At 26.7% G+C, this 23,235-nt stretch overlaps 1 protein-coding gene across 1 annotated transcript; it reads left to right on the top strand.

Annotated features, from left to right (window-relative positions):
- Nucleotides 1–6,504: 6,504 nt before the first annotated feature.
- On the top strand, nt 6,505–18,096 carry LOC101237265 (galactose-3-O-sulfotransferase 3). Its single transcript, XM_065803278.1, has 4 exons — nt 6,505–6,638; nt 8,918–9,131; nt 13,497–13,565; nt 16,557–18,096. The coding sequence occupies exons 2-4, from the start codon at nt 8,968–8,970 to the stop codon at nt 17,608–17,610; spliced, it is 1,287 nt and encodes a 428-aa protein (XP_065659350.1). The 5' UTR covers nt 6,505–6,638; nt 8,918–8,967; the 3' UTR covers nt 17,611–18,096.
- Nucleotides 18,097–23,235: the final 5,139 nt, after the last annotated feature.

The following is a 23,235-nucleotide window of genomic DNA, read 5'->3' as shown; positions in this document are numbered from 1 at the left end:
TCATCTAAAAAAAGAGATGAACTTATAAAATAGTTTTTAATATATTAATAACTCATAATTCAGTTATACCATTTTTGCATATTCTTTAATTATAACTTCTTCTCCTCTTCTGTCAATTTAAACATCTTTCATCTGCATTTTTTTTTTTTTTGTTTTTTTTTTTTTTTTTTTTCCTAAAATGCTTCACGAACGTTCTTGTCCAGAACATTTTATCCAGAACATACATCAGGAGCGCTACTTAAATTTCCGGCAGTCACTTATGTCGCTTGTATGTAGTGAGCAGACATCTAGTTTTAGATCTTTCTATCCGAAATCAGCTGCTTAAACCACTGCTGAAAAAAAGCCACGGCTGAAAATAAAAATAAAAAAGTTTTATTATTTAATATAAAATATCTAATAAATAAAAAAGTTTTATTATTTAATATAAAATATCTAATAAATAAAAAAGTTTTATTATTTAATATAAAATATCTAATAAATAAAAAAGTTTTATTATTTAATATAAAATATCTAATAAATAAAAAAGTTTTATTATTTAATATAAAATATCTAATAAATAAAAGGAAATTTTCAGAACTGTAGTTATTGTTACTACTTTTCTAAATCTAAAAGATTTAAAAACTTCCGTTTTTTTTGTTATTTACGTGATATTAAAGTATTTCATAACAAAATTCTTGAATTAAATAAAACCAGTAAAAAATTTGTATACGGTTCTTAGTGAATATCTGGTTTTTTAAATCTTGAAAATATTTTTTATTGTTTAATTTGATTTTACGGGAGTAATTCTGTAAAATCAAATAAAACGAGGAAAAATATTTTTTAGTGTTGTTGTAAAAATTTGTTATTAAACTTAGTATTTAAAACTACAGGAAGCTTTAGGAAGAATGTTTGGGAGAGTCTTTTAGGGGAATTTTTAGGGGATATCTTTAGGGAGAATCTTTAGGGAGAATCTTTAAGGAAAATCTTTAGGGAGAATCTTTAGGGTGAATAAGGAGGTAAAGAAATAGAAATATTGATAAAAAGATTTCTGTTAATTTATTGAACATTTTAACGTTTTAAAGATATATTTTTATTTCTTTTTAAATAAATTTATATTTAGGAGAAGTTAAGATAAGGAAATTTGATTTCGATAGTATAGTCAAATAACCAACATTTAATGAGTTTAGGAAATTAAACTTTTATGAAACATTGTTGTTGTACGTCAACAACAGATTAAAGATTCACCTCAAAGTCTGGTCTTTAATTTGTTTAATTATAAAGCATCGCTTTATTTTATGACCATGTAAAAATATGAAAACAAATAAAAAAACAGTTGTTATATACTTTTCAATAATTAAAACCCTGATACTTGTACTTGACACTATTGTTTCTCTGTGTATTGTATGTGTAATGTATATTTATAATCAAATCAATTTGAAAAAATGTTTTGTTTTATTTTAACTAAACTATTATAGTAAATGTTTCTAATATCTAAAAATTGTTTCTCTTTCTTCTCTTTGCTTTTTTCTTAAACTTTAAAAAAAGTATTTGCTGCAACAACGACCAAGGCGGTAAAATCAAGTGAATTTTTTACCACGTTTTCATCGTGACATATTCTAACAAAATATTTTAATTTTTTAGAGATGTGACGAATATTCGCTGATTATTCGGTATTCGGTCTATTCGGCTTATTTTTTACCATTATTCCAGTATTCGGACAAATACCAGTATATCGGACAAATACCAGTAATATTGCACAGTATCCGGACAATTACCAGTATTCGGACAAATATTGCACACTATTCGATTACCGAATACCAGATAACAAAAAAAAAAAAACGCATAAAAAAAGATTACATTTTTTTTTTAATTTTTTTTTATATAAAATAATTAGCATATTTGATACTTAAAATCTATAGATGGTAAATTATGATAAAAACCTTTTCATCGTTTGACGATAGCAAACGATTGTGCTTTTTCTCATAAATTATACATACTTCCAAAAAAGCCATTCACTATTTGCATATCAGGGTTGGCACCCAAAAACCCAAACCCAAAAACCTACCCAAAAACCCAAGAGCAAAAACCCACCAAAAACCCAACTTAATGGGTTTTTGGTCGTAAATCTTTTATTCATAACTATTATATTCATAAATTAATTTCCATTCACATTAAAGATTTGATGCTGCTCAAAAATTGTTCTAAAAATAAGAAGTTTAGTGAATCATAAATGAGAATTTATTTTATTTGGAGCAGTAATATTCAAACTTAAAGGTTATTTAACAATTTAGTCATCAGCAACTGGGCATCTTGACCTTAATGTAAATAAATTTGTACAAGCATTGTTGCTTTTCCTCTTCCTAGAAGATTCCTAATTTTGCACTAAATAATGCTAAAGGATTAGAACAATCTTTTAATAGACTATTTGGACAAATGTACAACTGTTGTTATAATCTTGCAAAACTTGCAGACAATTTGGAAAACTTTCCTTTAATTCTATAATTCTCCACCAATTTGTTCCTGATTTTGTGCTTTTTACACTATCGTTGAATAAATATTTTGGGCAACAAATTTTTTTTTAGTTTAAATGTTTAGTAGCCTGGCATAAATTCAGGATAGACTTCATTCCTCAGCTTCTTCTTCTTGATTTCTATCCAATGTTTTTTCTAAGTAAATAAGTAAAGTTATAAGGGTAATAAACTTAATAAAATTTTTTATCTGTATTTATTTTAATTTGATCTGATACAAGTTTTCAATTTTTTTAACAATTTTACAGTTACCTTCATTATTTTTAGTTATATTTGGGATCTTTTAAATTGGCCAGAAATTGATATGAAGCCATTGCTTTTTGAAAACCTCTTTAAAATATCATCTTTGTATCGTCTTGGATATTATGCGCAACTATGAAATCATTACTGTACTCCAATCATCTTGAATTAGGGTAACATCACAATTATCATCAAGATCATCTTTCATTATATTGATTACTCCTTCATTTACCTTTACTAAGAGCTCTGAAGATATCTGTTTTCTATTTTGGGGCTCGCACTCAGGTTTAAATATTTTAAGCAGCTCGGTAGTCAAGTCAAGGTTTTCTACTATGTAAAATGGTATATTTATTGAAAAAAAAACCTTGCAATTTGCAAATCCAGTTCATTCTTTTTATTACTTGCTGTTGTTAACAAATTTAGAAATGGATGTTTGCCATTGCATCGTCATTGCAGTTGAATGAACAATTGACGAATAAGAAAAACCACTAATAAAGCTTAAACAATTTTGATCATTATTATCCGACTAGTTAGACTTGTTTGATGCTGCAGATGTAGATTGCCTTGACTCTAAAACTGATATATCGCCTAATACTTCTGCGGAATTATTAGTGTATCTTTTTTCTTTCTTCTGGATTTATCAAAATGGATCTTAACTCTCTCTATTTTTTTAATTATGCTTTCTTTGCAATAATTATATATTACTTAATTTGGTTGATCACTTAATATGACCACTTCATTCCACCCACTAGCCTAATTTCTTCCCTCTGATTGATACTTTGACATGTTAATGTCAAATGAAGACCTATAATCTACCTATATTTTAAATTTAACTAGAAAGATAACTCAATATAAAAATAGCTTTATATAAAAAAAAAATGCAATCTGATTATTAATTAAGCTTTTGTATAAGACAATATAACTTTAAAAGATGAAAAATAGCTTTTAAATAACTTATCAAACTTTGTTACTAAAGATTTATACCGAACGTTAGTAAAAACCCAAATACCCAATAACCCACCCAAAAACCCACCTAAAAACCCAGTTGGGTTGGGTTTTTGCTCAAAAACCCGGGTTTTTGCCAACCCTGTTGCACACTGCCACCAGCAAATAATAAGAAAATTTTTGCCAGTTCTGCAAGATAAATGTTTTGTGTTTGCAGATTGTTGGGGTTTGATGTCCAATTTGAGCAAACATTTTCACTTATTTCATTTGCAATTGGACCTTTCGTTTCCAAATCTTCATATATATGCATATTTTTTGTAGAGATCATTGGTTTGATCATTTTTCATTTACTTTTCTTTTCTAAGAAGTTGAGATGAATCATCACCGGTGCTATTAAACACCGGTGACGTTTCATTCATGTCAAACAGCTACTCACTGAGAAAGATTAATCGTTCACTGATTTTATCTTTTTAAGACCACTAAAAGTCTTTTTTTTTATTGTGCTCGTTGTGTTTTAACTAATCCCTTCTAATCCCTTGATATTAGTCTTGGAAAGTACATCAATCAAAAAGCAACCGTATAATTAACATTCCCATTAGAGTTAAATCATGTTTTAAGTTCAGCTTGTAGTGAAGATATCATTTTAAATAGATTTGGAGTTCTTTGTGCTAAATCTATCCATAGCAACTTCTGAAATTGCCTCAGAATTGCAAGATATAGCTGAACTTGTAATTTTTGCAATCTTTTTGAACGGTTATAAGAGTAATATATTTGTATACACAACTATAGTTTGTACAACTTGATGTACAATTTATGCTGCTTGATTTAAAACCTGACTTTCTGAGGTCTCACTGCATTATGAAGCCTCTTTACCTGTAAGTTAAATAAAAAATTGTCAATTTTTTTTTCTGGGATATATGTTTTACTTTTTTATTTAAATGAAAACACATAGTATTGTTGCTTTATTCTAAAAATTTCCTTTTTTTTTTTTGAGTTAAAAAAATTTCAATATTTAATTATACATCTATGTGATTGACAAACGATTGTAACTTATTATTTACAAAATGTTATTTTACAACAAATATTTTTAAATTGCATTTTTTATACTTGTAAAAATTTTAATGAAGTATTATAGTAATCAAAATTTTAAAGATTTTTAAAGCTAAAATTGGAGGTATATGTTTTAGTACTACAGTAAGTAATACAGAATTAAAGAAAGATTCCTTAATTAGAATATCCAAGAAGATAAATAATCATTTTTTACTTATTGCATACATTAGGCATTATTTATGAGAATTGATAATGATTTTTATAAATCAGTCTTAGATGAGCATTCACAGAACCAGATACGTTGAAAAAATTGAAATCTATTATTGAAAATCATGAATATTTATAATCAAACACTAAATGTAAGAATCAACATAAAATTTTTTTTCTAAATCTAATTGAAAAGCATCATTTCCAAAAACACAAATAGTTTCACAAATTCTTTTATAGTAATAACTTAAAAGCCAGTTATAGTCGTCTTTCTAACATCCTCAATATTATTAAAACGGACAATAAAAATTTTTATTTAATACAATCGTTCTAACGTGTAACTGAATGTTTTTCTTTAGTGACTGAATAAATAGGATATTCTTTAGTCAAATCAAACACATCCTTAAAAACTGCTCAATCATGCTTCAATAACAAGATGCTTTTGAAGTAACTGATGGTTCAATAGATAAAAAAGATTTTTGAAGTACCAAGGACAGCTCATCAAAGATTTAAATAAACGTATTCATAATGTTTGAGATGTATGCTATTAATCTTGCAGTTAATTAATTCTAGCTAGTTCTTGGCCAAATATATTTTAAACAGAAACGTGTCCACAAAGCTAACAGGCATAGAAATGACAAAGAATCTTTTCACTATTGAAAACATTTTTATTTAGTTCTTATTTTTAGTTGCATTTTAGTTCTATCAAATTTTAAAGCTGATTTGACTATATTTTATTATTTTAGGTAAATGATCTAAACTTTAAATTAGTTCAGGTAATCTAAGTGTCGATTTTGTCAATAATTTTTTACCAAACTTTCACGTCACAGCATTTTGGAGCCACATCTCTTTAAGTAGTGCAAAGGCTTATTAACTATGGTGACTAATAAATAATAAATTTCTAATTTGACTAATAAATTTCTTTAAAACTTTAAAAGTAAAAGTATTGTAGGATATTCTTGACACTGGGCAGCTGATGGTATGGAAGCTCATTTATTAAATATTTTAGCAGATATAGAGGTAGATGTAGATGTATATATTGTTTATGGATGTATATATAGGTTGTTTTGTATTTTTTAAGATTTATTTTGTATTTACTTTATAAAAAAATAAATACAAATTTTGCTTATTACTAACATTCCCTCATTTATTACCACAGGTGTATTAAAAATAGTAGAAATTTAAAAAGTATGCCAGAAATAAATTTTCAAAATTTCTAGTTTTTAGAACAAGCTCTTAAACTTGTCTTGTTTCAATAATTTTATTATGTTCATTCAATTTACATATAAAGATAAAGTTTTCGATTTATTTATTATTTTTCGTTTTCGATTTATATTTATTTACATATAAAGATAGCGTTTTTTATTTATTTTTCAAGTCTAATATAAGTTATAACTCATATATAGTGTATCAGATATAATCATATAAATAAAGGTTAAATATAATTTAAAATCTTAAATACAATCATTGTATAAAGTGAATAAAAAATACAACATTAAAGATTAATCGGTATTCTGTTTAAAATCAATAGTTTGGTTAAACTATATAAATTATTAATAAACATTAATTTTAAGCAAAAATAAAATCGGAATAAGAACGGTTATTTAAAGTTACTATATAAAACCAAAAACTTTGAATAAATTTTTTGTTATCAACATTCAAAAACTACTTTAACGTGATCTGATAATTGTAAGTCTCACTTAATCTTTCTTTTATAACGGTCAGTTTGATTTCTTAATGACCCTTTTTTATTATATAATAAAATAACACACTCTAAAATGTTTTTAGGCGTGTCAAGCATTTGTGTTTGTTTTTTTTCCCAATAAAATAACTTTATTTTGATATTTTTTGAAATAAAGAAAATTCCAGGTTTTGTAATAAAATGAGTAAAATGAAAATAAAATGAGGAGTATAAAAAATACTGTAAAAAAAAAAAAAAACGAAGAAGAAAATTTAATTAATATATTCTTAATATTTTTTTTATTTTGATTCATTTGCATTAAGGAATACAAAATGATAAAACAGATTGTTTAGTTCAATGTTTTACTTTTTTAAATTTGTGTACGAAATTATACAAAAAAGAAGAATAGGTAAACGATGTTACGATAGTTGAACTATAATGATATGAAATTCCCTGTCAAAACGATATGAAATTCCCTGTCGAAACGATATGAAATTCCCTGTCGAAACGATATGAAATTCCCTGTCGAAAGGATATGAAATTCCCTGTCGAAATGATATGAAATTCCCTGTCGAAATGATGTGAAATTCCCTGTCGAAATAATATGAAATTCCCTGTCGAAATGATATGAAATTCCCTGTCGATGTTTCGACAGGGAATTTCATATCATTATAGTTCTTTTTTGGTAAAAATTATATATATTTATAAATGTTAATTAATTAATTATATATGCTTATATATATATTAAAGTAATAATTACAGTGGTTGAGTAATTAGCAAATATATTAGAAAAGATAAGTCAAAAACGTTGATGATAATTTTTGTGGTTATCACAAGAGCACACTTTATTCAACGGCATTCAAGGCATTTATTCAAAGGCATTTAAGATTATAAATCTTAAAGAACAACTTTTAATAGGGATACAGCATCTTTTACCAGTAATTTTTATGAAGTTACTTCGAAACTTTAAAACTCTATGTATATCTTTAAAAGCACTATGGTAAAACCTTACTCAATACCGGAGTACAAACGGATTGTTGCATTAATTTGTTATGGATCATATGCGTGATCCATAATAAGTTCAGTTTTCTTTTGAGTGGTTTTTGTTGGATTTTTTTTTTCTTTCCGTTTTTGCAGTAGTAGCATACTTCATTCGATTCAATGGTGACCTCTGTGAATCTTGTTTTAGGTTTTTATTTTGGCTATATTTGGATAACTCTTCAACCTTTGCTAAATTCTTATTTTTCTACTTTAAAAAGAATAATTAGGGAGAATTATTTAGGGAGAATGCATTCCTTTTTAAAACTCTAGTGATGATCCTTCGTAGCTTTCTGTTAGTAATGGTTTTTGATTGTTATTTAAGTAAAGATCCTTAAAATCCGTAAAGATGGATTTGTATTTAGAGATACTCTTGAGGATGGCTGTTTTCGGTTTAGTCAATGATCCATATGTACTATTAGTTGGTACATATAGAAATGTCCAATTATAAAGAAAATTAATGTTGTGTTTAATAACATTTAATTTAAGTAATAGAATAAACAAATTTAATAAATAGTCACATTCATTTTAGTTTAAAAAAAAAAACGTTCATTTAAAACATCCATGATGAATAACGCGGCCGTGGCGCAGTGTTTAGACCGCTTGCTATAGAAGCAGGAGATCGAGGTTCGAAACGAACTCTGAACATATATTCGCGTCACGGTAAAGAAGGAGGTGTGAACTTCCTAGTTAAATGCATTTCCGTGGTGCTCTGTAACAAGACCGTTAGGTCTTCTTGGAGCATCTAGATAACAAAATTAAAAAAATTAGTTTATAAATGCAATTAGCTGTCGACAGCTCTAAACAAAGTTTGACATCGAAAACTTATAAGCATTAATTGATTTATTAAAGCTATTCTAAACATTAATTGGTTTAAACTTTTAATTCATCTTTTAAATCATAGTAATAATTGTATGAAAAACAACAAATTTCACAAAAATATTAACAAAACTTTCATATGATAATATTGAGGTGCATCCGTACATACATACATACATACATACATACAAAGAATTTTTTTTTATAGGGTAATAAAATTAATAAGTGTGGGGGTCTCTAGTTGTTTAATAGGACAATGAATTAATGGGGTTACATTGTAAAAATAAAAAAAGCGGCTGTTAATTTTAATTTTTGTAAACAAGTTTCCTTACAACATCTTATAAAAATCTTAGTTTTACAAAATGTAATTTAACTTATATGCTATTATAGTTGCTTATAATTTAATAAATTTTTTTTTCTTTTTTCATAGATTGATATATTTCATAAATGAAAACTATGTTTTGATTTGACTACTGGAAAATGTTTCCATTCACTCGTAATTACTTTCGTTATCAATACCAAACTTTGATCAAACGCTCACCTTGGACGACTAAAAGAGGGATTTTGGTTTTAGCTTTTATTTGGTGCTTACCTATCTGCTATATGATTTCAAAAAAAGAAGAACTTACTACGCATCTAATAAGGTAAAGAGGTTAAACAAGCTTTGGTAATGTGTTTTTAAAATAAAAGTTAAAATGTCATCACTGAATATCTCTTTTTAGAGATATTCAGTGATGAAATTTAAAAGAAGTTATAAATTAAGAAGTTATTTATATCACGTTTTAAAGTTCTTATCTCAATTAAAAACAGATTAAAATGAAATAAAAGTTAAAAATAGAATTATTAGAATTATTTAATTTTTTTAGTTTTAATTAAAAACTTCTAACTAAAAAAATTAAATCTTAGATAGAGAGTTTGAAATCTGCCAAATTGTTCCGAAATTATTTGGCTTTGAGCGTAAGGTAAATCCTAATATTTTGTACAATTTTTTTCTGATGTGGTCATAATGACCCAAATTTTTTACTTAGATTGTTGTGTATCCTGGTTTTTTCATAAGTCTTGTTTAAAATAAAAAAAAAATTTCGTATAATTTACGCAAAAAAAAATGCTTTTTTTTTTTGCGTATTTGCGCAAAATTCTTTTTTTGCGCATTTGCGCTGAAATATTTTTTTGTGAAATTATTTTTTAGTATAAATAATAATTATGAAAAGACACAACAATCTAAAAAATAGGATACACAACAATCTAAAAAAAACTTAAAGCCATTATGATCACATTGAAAATTTTTTTTTTACAAAATATTGAGATTTATATTGAAACTTGGGAAAAAATTACCCTAATACTTGTGTTCACTCGGGGTGTTCAAAAAAATAAAATTTTCAAAACGCAAATACGCAAGAATTTGCGGGCAAATATAAAAAAAATATGATTACAAAAAAAAATTCCAGAAATATTGACATTTACCTTGTGCTCAAGTGGCAAAGTACCCCGAAAAATGCCCCATATTGTTCCTAAATTATTTGGCTTTAAGCGCAAGGTAAACATAAACATACCCAAAAATTAAAGTAGCAATCTACAAAGAGAATGCACTGAAATAAGAATACACTGAAATGAGAATCAACTCAAGCACTACACACAATTTGAAGCATTTTGATGAAATAGAAAAAGACGTGTAGTTTGTTGTAGAACGGTGGTAAACATCTATTAAAACTGATTGGCACAATAAAAACGAAATATACAAATCAGTTATGCAATCGGAAAATGCATCAATTCTGTTAACACTGGACTTGTAGCGTTTATTTTTTATAAACCAAAGCAGATTACAATGATTGGTTGGTAGGTGGTACTCTGAAGTTTTATTTAAAAATATAGAATAAGTTTTATTCTGTAAATGTTTTTCATGAACTTACTTTTATATATGTTATATTTATTGTGTGGCTTGTTGGCCTACTTGAAATATTATATTAACTTACAATATTTTATTTGTATTTTACCTCTTTTTCAATGCAAACAGACACAAAAAAAACAAACTCGGATAAGGTAGTTCGCGTAAAGAATAAGAGTGTATATACACAAGATGGAACTTAATCAATCAAAAAGTTTTGTGAGAATGATCTTATCTAAATAGAAGAAATCCTTTCGAAAAATATTCATCTCATGACTTAAGACAACCAGTACATAGAATAAAAATAACATAAGCATATAAAAACTAAGTAAAAAGTTACAACTTAGTTTAGAAAAATACATCAAAAAACCTTTAAAGGTAAACAAATCAGGTAAAAGTGTAATATATTCATGATAATTGAAAAGGATTTAAATAACATTGAGTTAGTACTGTATACAGTACAAACTCAGTGTTATTTAAATTTTATTTAAACAATCTTTTGTTCATTTTGTATTTTCTTCTTCTTATATGTCTAAGCCAGTTCGTTATTGTTTGCACTTTATTTAGTCCAAACAATAACGAACTGGTTTAGATACATGAGAAGAAGAATATAAAAAATGAAAAAAAAAGTTAACATTTTGAGTAACTTGATAGTTGTTCTAAATAAATCTACTTATTTAAATGGATTCTAAATAAGAATAAGCTTTAACAAGAAATGATTTAAAACAAAATGATTTGTTTTCGCTTTTAACTTTTATCAATTTTTTATTTGATTTAGCCTTGATCTGGCCGCGAGAGATTTTTTAATGTTCTTTGATTTAATGACATTTAAGTATAAAGTTTGTAATTATTTTTTCTTTTTTTCTTTACTTATAAGTGGAGGTCTATAGACTTCAAATTAGTATTTTTATACAAATGAGAACAGCGGAGTATTTCAGTCAATTAGACATAAAAGATTTAATTTTATGATTAGGTTGTATACGGAGTCTTGAAAGTTTAAATAGATAGATAATCGAAATAATAAGTAAAAAAACAATCAAACATTTTTTTAACATTACAGCGGGTTAAGTGTCACCACCCACCCCGGTGTAATGTTGATTGTAGTCCTGTCTACATAAGGTGTTTTACCACCCAGATGACTAGATTACTTGATGACTGTTGTTGAATTATAATTTAGAATATATATATATATATATATATATATATATATATATATATATATATATATATATATATATATATATATATATATATATATTCTACATATTCTACATATGTACATATATATATATATATATATATATATATATATGTACATATTTAGAATATATATATATATATATATATATATATATATATATATATATATTCTACATATTCTACATATGTACATATATATATATATATATATATATATATATATAATGTACATATTTAGAATATATATATATATATATATATATATATATATATATATATATATATATATATATATATATATTCTACATATGTACATATATATATATATATATATATATGTACATATATATATATATATATATATATATATATATATATGTATATATATATATTCTAAATATGTACATATATATATATATATATATATATATATATATATATATATACATATGTATATATACATATATATATATATATATACATATATATATATATATATATATATATATATATATATATATATATATATATATATATATGTATATATATATATATATATATACATATATATATATATATATATATATATATGTATATATATATATATATATATATATACATATATATATACATATATATATATATATATACATATTACGATTTTAGAATGTGGAATTCATACTATTGATTACACTACCTAATTAATCTATTAGCATAAAAAGCAATCAACATTACGTCAACATTACGTTTGTATATACTTCATATTCTTTGTAGGGGAGACCGGGGCTAGTTGGCCGCAGGGGTAAGTTGAAGAACTGCGTTTATCTTCAGAGCCTTTCATTAGAAAGTGACAAAAGTTACACAAAACCTTCCTACTTGACCATTTCATCATTTACTATAGTATTGTCAGGATTTGCGTATGTGCATGGGAGATATTAAGGTTTATGTGTTTTTTGGACAAAAACGTAACTTTTGGAACATGGCTTCCTTTTTACTTTACAAAAAAAATAGTTAGTCGTATGAAAAAAAAAATTATTGTAAAAGTTCCAGTCACAATTGGTTTACTAAATCTAGTCAGACTTTTTTCAAAGTTGCCGTTTTTCAGGATCTATAGACTGTTTATTGAAAAAAAGGCTCTTGGGATAAGTTAGCAAAATTTTCACGGGGTAAGTTGGCTCATAGCATTTACTATGGAAAAAAATATATATTTTTATGAAATCAATTTTTTTTTTTTTTAAATTTTTAACAATGTTGAAAAAATTTATTCTAATAAAAAAATTATTCTAATAAATAGGATTTTTTTTCACAAATGAAAAGTGGGCTACTGTTTTGGCTGTTATACGTACTAATATTTGGTACCATCTAAAAGTAATATTAAATTTTTGGCTAAAAATTGTCGCCAAAATTAATAGTAAAAATTTTTTTATTAATTTTGCACTTATACATTACATTATTAATGTACATTTAATACATTAATAATCATTTTTATAGTTTGCGTCAATTTACCCCGTGGTGGGGTAAGTTAGCGCAATTTTTTTTTGAGGGCCCGGGAAGGCCCCAAGATTTTTTTTGTAAATGAATCCAAACTTTATAAGTTCCCTTAATTCATACTCTTTGAGACTAAACTTTAATATTTTCAAAAAATGTGCTGTTAGGGTTAAAGAGATCATAGAGTAAAAACCGAGTCAACTAGCCTCGGTCTCTCCTACACCATATGGTGTGACTATAAGGAAGACATTACAATGAAATAGTGTTCCGTTTCATTGTCGCAATAGGGTGCTCTGATTTCGGTGATTAGGTCTTTTTGTGTGTGCGTTGAAAGGACTTGGTGGTTCTAATTTTGATAATACTACATGATAAATATTTAAGATATCCTAGTTTACAAAAAAAAGAAAACATATTTTTCATTTTTTCCTTACTTTAGAAAAAGATTTGACTGCAGATATATTTTCACGGCACCCGAAGCTACAACAACGCTAAATACTGTCATCAGGTGAGACCATTTTACTAAACCTCTGTTTATTAGCTTAAAATATTTAACTAAAATTCTAATAATTTTTTTTTATAATGTATATCAATAAAAATAAACTATCAAAATTGTAACATATGTAATATTTATACAAAAAAAAAATATTTTATGTAAATTATGTACTGTCAAATATAGGAAGTTTGACAATGATAATAATTTACTAATTTTTTTGTTTTGTTTTGTGTGTGTTCATTAAGGTCCTCCTAGAAGTCCTGATGGTCTAATCACAGAGCACTGCGAAAGACTATTTAACTAGGGAATTTACACCTCTTGGTTCTAAGCCAGACTCTAACTAATACGCCACGGCTGTCTTATGGTTGTATTAAACAACTTGTATATGGTCTGAACTAAATAAGATTTTTACAGAATAAATATTTATTATGCTTGTTATTACTTTAGGATATAATTTAAGTTTATGTTAAGTTTTCAAAATCAGATTGCTATAAACATACTGTATGCACACATGTTTCACAATAATAGATAGTTTACTCGAATAAAACTAATTTTGATCAGGGATACAATGTCGGAGTCCAGAGTCCATATGCTCAGCTAACAGTTACGTAACTTTAGTTCAGTAAAATCACAAACGCATTGAATAGCGCTGCTTATGGCAAGCCCTGCGACATAAATTATTCAAAAATGTGCCATGTATTTGTGCCATACATCGCCTATAACAGATATTGCTTTTAAAGAATTTAAGAGGGGAGTCGCAGCATATGTGGAACACAGAATATTTGGTGTATACTAATAGCTAGTTGCCGAATTATGCTTGAGCTATAGTTGCCATTGTCCCAGTTTTTCTGAAGGAGAACACAATGAGAATTTTAATTTAGCGCTTCGCTTTCTAAACACAAATATATACACGTAGCTGTGGCACAGTGGTTAGAAATACTTTTCAAACCATTCAACGCCTGCGTTGATACCAAAGTAAAAAATCCATTTTTAAAACGCGTTCTCCTAATGATATTGTTTAAACTAACAGATATGGTTTTACTGTAAAAAATAGTTTAAAAGTATTTTTACAAACAGTTATCATTTTACAAGTGTAGCAACTGAAGTCTATTTAAATGTGTCTGAGTACTTCGTCAGAATAAAACTGGTCATATTTTTTGAGTCGCTATAATTTATCATTTAAATTAAATAAAATCGCATTACAATATTTAGGTCTACGCGTTTAGTTTACAAGTTATTATAATAATTTTTTTAATAACTATTTTTTGAGGGTAATTAATTATTTAATCTTATTTAACTAATTATGTCATTTTGAGAAGGGTATAAAATAAGAAAAGGCCGATGCGCGGAGAAACAAGTCAAGCGCGGTAATCGAATTCGGAGTTTTTCGCTTATAAGGCAAGAGCTCTACCACTACACCACTACCGCTTGTATACTTGAAGTTAACAAGTTTTTTATATAAAGTATACTAGTAAAAATACCTTCAACTTAAAGAAATAGTTATTTTTTGAGCAAAGAAATGAAATCAAACATAAATTATATTTTTTACAGCATAAATCAAACTTTACATAGTCTACTCTAGCATTTTAGGATATATTTCATACCTAAAACTCTAACTCAAAAAATAAAAATTGATTCAAAAAAGAAAAATTTGATTCAAAAAAGTTTTAAAAAAATTTGTTGTATGGAGTCCAAGAAGGCGGACTTAACTCGGTAGATAATATCGCGCCAATTCGGTAAATAATTGCGTAATAATAAACGCGTAATTCGGTAATTAATAAACTTTTTTAATAAAATGGTTTTTCCTTTTACTGCTGAAAAGCAGTGAAACGATTTTTTATTGGTTTAATAATTAAATTTTTATTGGCTAAATAATTAAAATAGGTATAACCACGTTTTTAAGATTCAGCAAAAAGGCTGATAAATAAATAATAAACGAGTTTTGGGTGTGCCAATTTAAAGTCCGCTTCCAAGGAGTCCCTTATTTTTGACCCCGTAGTCCAAGAGTCCCTAAAAATCTATAGGACTTCGCACCCCTGATTTTGATGACTGTTATCAAATTTCTGATTACAAACTTATACAAAAAGTAACTCTTGAAAAAATATGCGTTAAATAAACAGTCAAATACTTTATAAAATGTAAACAGAGCCAATATTAGACAAAACCTAATGTGGAAAAGCTATTGCTTAATCTGCATCTCGAATATCGCGGAAAAAATAATCACGTGATAAAATCTAACCTTGTGATTGTTTCTTAGTTTATCATTAATAATCTTAATGTAACATTATAAGTAATGGATGATCTCACTAACATATAACACACACACACACACACACACACACACACACACACACACACACACACACACACACACACACACACAGAGTCACAAACACACACACACACACTTTTTTTTTAAAAAAGTCAGACTTTTGAAAGGAAACCCAAGATGTAAAATTTAAAAAATTAAATATATAACAATATAAATACTTATTAAGAAATTTCTCTTAAAAAATGCTTCTCATATATTATGATCTTAGAATAATCGGGTTCTATCTCTACTTTGTATGTGAAAAATATAATAAATAAATCCCAAAAGTTAAATTATCTCAACATAAAAAATGGGAGATAAAACCTCACAATTCTCCGTCATGATATACTACTTAATCTTATGCCAATCTATATTATTTAAATAATAATAAATATGTATTCTGAGCAACCAATTTAACAAATTTGATTTTTGAATTTTTTAAATTATCAACTGTTAAATTTGTTTTTATTTTTTGTTAAGTTTTATTTTTCAATTTATAAAATCTAGGAGAATGTAACAAACTTTGTTCAATTCTCTTAACATTACAATAGGAAGATAGAACCCTCTTATTCTAACCTCACGTTATATAAACATTGCCTTTTGAGAGTAAAAAAAATGAACACTTTATATATAAACTTCTTTACGTTAGAGGTTAGCGTAATTTTTTATTTTGTTCATGACTTTCCTTTTAGAAAGAATTTTACGATACCACCTCAAAATATGGCAAATATTTCAAAGAATCCTCAACGTAGTGTAATTTTTTTAAAAACACATAAAACAGGTTCATCTACAGTTACCAACATTATGCAAAGATATTCAAAGTCAAATAAACTAAATGTTGTTTTGCCTCAGTGTGAACACAGATTTTGTTACCCTGAAAAATTTGACGAGAAACTTCTATTTTTACACACTAAAGATAAAATATACAATATGCTGTTCAACCACGCCGTGTTTCACAAAGAAAAAATGTTAAAAATAATGGGTCCTGGTACTAAAATAATCACAATCATTAGAGAACCTTACTCCCAGTTTGATTCTGCAGTTCAATATTTAAATTTCAAAAAATTTTTCAATCTTAGTGGAAGCATGCCATTGTTGGACGAGTTTTTTAAAATCCCAGAAGAACCATTAAAGTCTTTTCTTCAATCTGTAAATTTATTAGAAGGAGAAGGTTCATTTGCTTTAGCTAAAAACCCAAATGCGTTTGATTTAGGTTTTGACGTATGGAACGAAACACCTGAATACATAAATAAAGTTTTACATTCTATTTCGCAAGACTTTCATCTGGTTATGATCATGGAATACATGGAAGAGTCTTTGGTTTTGTTGAAAAATGAGTTAAATTGGGAGTTAGAAGATGTTGTTTTTTTTGTTCACAATGCACGAAAATTTAAAGACAAAAACACCAATGACATAAATGGCGCAACTAAAAAAGTTTTAAATTGGAACAAACTTGACGCAGCAATTTATAAACACTTTAACGAAACCTTTTGGGTAAAAATAAAAACAAGCCCTCCGGAATTTTACACTGACGTGAAGACATTAAGGGAATGGAACTTAAGCCTAGTCAATCATTGTACTTTATATAAAACGACTGATGTATCAAACATTTTAATCAAGAAATATTCTAAAAAAAGTCGAGCATATTTATGCACTGATATTTTAAAAGAGGATATTCCATTTACTACATGGTTCAAGATGATGCGCCAATTTAATTCGAGAAGTTTCTTTTCAAATAAATGGTAGGCTTTGAAATTAAAGTTTTGGCGAAAACGTTTTTTACAAACATTTTTTTATTATTTATTTTGACCGACCAACTCTACAAAGTTTGGTTAGAAACTTTTGATAACTTAAAAAAAGACATTTAAATTTAACTACAAACTTTATTTATAAAGCGCAAAATATTTTTGTTTCGAAGAAACTATTTTACAATTTACAAATCTGTCTTTTTTATCTCAAATTAATATTGCATTTGTATCTCGATGAAAAACGAGTCCATTTTTTTTCATTTTTATCTCGATGAATAATGAGCCCATTTCTTCTAGTTTTACTAATAAATTTTATTTTAATATTTTTAACGAGTATAAATTTTATTAGCTTACCATGACGAATTGCGAACAAACTTTTACTACTTTGTTGGTAAGTTTTTGAAATAATTGTAAATACATTTTTTTTGTAAAGTTAATGTCTTTATGAGGTTGTTTGAAAATAATCGATTGTTTATATTTTAAATAGCTGTTTAATTATTTACTAAAACACATGAAATCATATAGAGACTTGCTATTTGAATATATTATATTTTTATACTTATGAACTACAAATAAAAGATTAATTTTAATATAATATATCTTGGTGGACACCTGAATTAAGTCGTTCTAAAACTATTCTTTCAATTCATTTCAACAAATGGAGGGATTCTGGTTTTTTAAAAGATTTAAACTCCGTAACTTTCAATCGTTACTTAATGGCTCGTAAAAGCTTTCGCAAAGCCGTCAAGTTGGCTCAAAATAATAAAATTTGCGCACAGTATACTAAAATTGAAAAGTTAAAAAATATTAGACCAAAAAACTTTTGGAATGCTTTTAGATGTTTAAACAAAGACATAAATTCTAGACTATTTACCATAAATAATAAAAAAGACAAAGAATCCATTACTTCAGAATTTGCAAACCACTTCGAAAAAGTACTGAATACTTCAAAAATAACACATCGTAATGGAAATCATCGGAGAATTCCCCCGTGTACAAAACATGATGATGTTATAATAACTGAAGAAAATATAATTAGGGCTATTTCGAACCTAAAATTTAAAAAATCTCCTGACTCTTTCGGTATCTCAGCAGAACATTTGAAATACGCAAATTGTGATACTTTAACAAAATGGCTCATCAAATTTTTTAATTATTCCATTAATTATGGATGGACACCATTATCAATGTCGACGTCTATTATTGTACCCCTTGTTAAATCGTATAAAAAAAGTCTTTAGATAGCCCGAACAATTATCGCGGTATGAGCATTATACCAATTTTTACAAAGGTTCTAGAATACCTAATCCTTATTATATGTCCGGATATTAGAGATACTCACCTCCTACAATTTGGATTCAATGCTAACTGTTCAACGCTACATGCTGAATTTCTAATTAGCGAAACAATTAAACATTACAATAGCAACAATTCACCTGTATACCTATGCTCTTTAGATGTAAAAAAAGCTTTTGATTGCTGCAACTGGAATATCCTATTTGATAAATTATATTTCGATAAAAAATTACCACTCTGTATAGTTAACACTATCTCTTCGTTATATAACAATAGTAGTGCAACAGTCTCATATCAAGGTTGTAAATCAAACTCTTTTCTTCTAAAGCAAGGAGTAAGACAAGGATCGATTCTTTCACCTCACCTATATAATATTTACACTGAAAGTCTTCTTGAAACTATTACAAATCAAGGTATTGTTGGCACATCGATATATGGTAACTTCACTGGTGTGGTGGCATATGCGGATGATATCATACTTTTAAGCTCTACCCTCTCTGGTCTCAAAAAGCTGATAAAAACATGCAATATTTACAGTAATTTAAATTGTATTAAAATAAATGCCGAAAAAACTGAATTCTTGATTTCAGGTAAAGCACAAATATAAACCAATACGATAACGATATCTAGTAATAAAATAAATCTTCAGAATAAACTTAGACATCTGGGATTCACATGGGATACTAAACATTCAACTTTTGCTTCACTCAATAATACAAATGTTGATGAAAAAATTTCAAACTTTAGAGCTGTTGTTCAAACTCTTATTCAATCTGGAATCCAGTTTGCTCACCCAAGTTCTATTTCTTATATATATAAATTATTGGCAGTCCCTACCTTAACTTATGTTATGGAGATATGTGAAAATAATTCTGATTTGATGAAAAAGCTAGATGTAATTGGAAGGAGTGCACTAAAATCGCTTTTAAATGTTTTAAAACACAGTAAGAACTATACAAATTCGCTATTTAAAATCCAGGAAATTTCAAAAAGTATTCAACAAAATAAATTAAACTTTTTTCTTCGTCTTCTTAATAATAAAACAACTTCAGACATTATCTTTTCACAACTGAAACACCCCTTATTTAAACATTCGTTTGTTGGCGATATTCAGGACCTATGCCGTTTTCGGATGCTAAATTTTCAAAACTTAATTCATATAAAAAGAAGATAAAAATAGCACTTTCTAAAAGTGAAATTCCCTCCAAAGTTGAACAAACTTTGAAACATGCAATAGAGTGCTGGAATGCGAAAGAGCAAAGAGGAATTTTTAAACAAATTCTGGAAGAAAAAATTCTTAAGTGAAAATCACGAGAAATAACTTTCTTATTTTTCTTTTTTACCTTGTAAATTACATTGGGTGTTAAATAAATGAAATAATAATAAGATAAAATTGAAACAAAAGATTTATAAATTATAAATTTGAGTCTTCTAAAAGCATAAATGTCTCCCATTAAATTTTGAAATGTGATGTCTACTGTTATAGATAATAACTGACCTTAGCAATTTTGATTGATATAGTTTGTGGCAATTTGAAACTTTTTATCTTTGCTTATAGAACCATTTGATGTTTCTGTTTCAGACAGCATTTTATCACTTTTGCTATACAAACGGTTTGTATTTCCAAAAGTTAGTGAAACTCCATTAGAGAGAGGATTTCTGAAACAGGTGTATCATCTGGTAGATCTAGTAAAGGATTTTGGACACAATTTGACAGTTTATACCAAAAGCAGGGATGATTAAAGGATAGATCTATTCGATTGCAATAGATCAAATGATTTATTCAATTGCAATAGATCAAATGAATCTATCACCTGCTTGATGTGGCGTTGATTCTTATTGACATCTAAGAAAAACAGATATGATGATAAGTTTCTTAATTCCTCCGCCCTTGAACTTGTCATGCTTTAAACTCTTTTTGTATGAGAACTCCTTGATTCACTTACTTCACTATCAAAAGTACTTAAAAAATCTATAAAATTCTCCTCCGTCCATCCCAATCTTTACAAAATGATCTAGGGATCTCTCTTTCCCACAAGATTATTGAATTACTCAGAAAGTATTTTTGCAATAGACTAAAGGCTTTGTTTGCTTTTCGATGCTATAAAGCTCTGCAATGTCAAAGAAACGCCCGAGAGCGCTGCCTTCAACCACAAATTTTTAAAATTAAGTTCAAAAAGCTTCATCCTTTCTAGCTCTTGGGAGCACTACAAGCAGTTTCTGTTTGGGAATCACTTAACCCTAATATATTTTTAAACTTTGTGACTTCACTAGCTGGCACCTTGCTTTTAGGAAAAAATACTTTTTTCTCTAAAATTTCAAAGTTTAAAAGTTTAGGCTCTTTTTTAGCTACCTGTATTGAATTGTTTCTTCTTCAAAGAACTATTCTACATGTAACTTACCTCTAGACAGGGCTGTCTCAAGATTACACCTGCAAAGCCTCTTCCCACTGTACATAGACTCTCTGGCATACAGATATGGGGATGTGGCAGAATTGTTTTAGTAGATACTGGACTTTTGTTTGATTTTTCCCTGATCCTGGGGAGATAGTTTCCCTTTATTACAAACATCGCAAACTGCGCATTTACATGTAAGTTAACTTCTTGTAATAATGGAAATTTGTACTGTAAAAAAACAAATGGCAACAGAAGAGCTGGTCTAGTGCTTTCTCTAATTTTTTGCCTTTCTGATTGAAAAAACTTTATTTTAACTATCCTAGTGGTTTAATGCACGAGTAGGATTCTTTGAAGTAATGGTGATACGAAACACTGGCTTGGCAGATTTTATGATTAATTTTCATATTAAAATGTTTGTCAAAAACCTTATTTTTACAATTTTGTTCAAAATGTGTAATATTCTTGGAATACTTTCAAAAATTTGAAACTATTGCATGTCTATTACATATTTTATTGCATATTTTATTGCTGATGTAATTATTGTTTAATTTGAAATTGATGAACTCTTTAATCTTTAGAGACTCTGAAAATTTTTCATGATTTAGTACAATATATATATATTGCACGTAAGAGAGAAAATAATGGACTTTTAGTGTTTTTTACAAAAGTGCTTTTGTTTTTCTTATACCCTGATAAACTTTTTTTCCTAATTGTTATTTAAGTAGACGTTATCGCAGTTCCAAAAAGGTATGACATGGCTCTGGGTATTTTATTTAGCCTAAACCTACTTCCTCTAGGGTGTCATATATATATATATATACAATTACATATATCACACCCTATATATATATATATATATTTATATATACATATATATACATATATATATATATATATATATATATATATATATATATATATATATATATATATATATATATATATATACATATATATATATATATGTATATATATATATGTATATATATATATGTATATATAAATATATATATATATATATATATATATATATATAATATATGTTTATATATATATATGTTTATATATATATATATATATATATATATAATTATATGTATATATATATAAATGTATATATATATATATAAATGTATATATATATAAACAATATATATAACATATATTGTTTATATATATATAATATATAAACAATATATATATATATAAACAATATATATATATTGTTTATATATATATACATTTATATATATATTATATATTATATATATTATAAATATACAAACAATATAAATTTTTTTTTTTTTTAAAACTTGTATTTGTTTTAAAAATTATCTGAGTAAAAAAATTTTAAAGTAAACCTTTCTGGGTTTTTCGCTTTGTATACAGACTACATGCTTATACTATCCCTCAATATATAATAACTCTGCTCACAATTTCGTTTTTATTTTTATAAATTTATTTTGTAAATAAAATAATATTTAACATTACTAGTAAATAGTATTTAACATTAGCATTTACAAAAAACGCATTTTAATTTTTACAAAGAAAATATGGGCAACTTAGTTATCAATCATTGTAAGAGTTCTTTATGACGTATGTTACAGGTTTGCGTTTGGTTATCTGGTAAATAAATTTTTATGTCATTTATGCATTGCACTCGTGATAAAGCGACGTATAATTCCCCATGTCTGAAGACAGGTTTTGGCAGATATAACCCAACTTTCTTGAACGTTTGCTTCTGACTTTTGTTGATTGTCATCGCGAATGGTAGTTGAACTGGAACTGATGTCAACCGTAGTGTCTGGTTGTTTGGGCATATCGTAATCCGTGTGACTAAAACGAATCTGTTTTGTAGCTGCCGGTCGTAATTCTGCAGCCGATTAGATGATTTCTCGAGCCGTTTGATAATAAGTCTCGTTCCGTTGAAT

This window comes from Hydra vulgaris, chromosome 08 (genome assembly GCF_038396675.1).
Source record: "Hydra vulgaris chromosome 08, alternate assembly HydraT2T_AEP".
NCBI lineage: Eukaryota > Metazoa > Cnidaria > Hydrozoa > Anthoathecata > Hydridae > Hydra > Hydra vulgaris.
The sequence above is the reverse complement of the archived record's forward strand: the minus strand, read 5'-3'. Positions and strand labels throughout refer to the sequence as shown.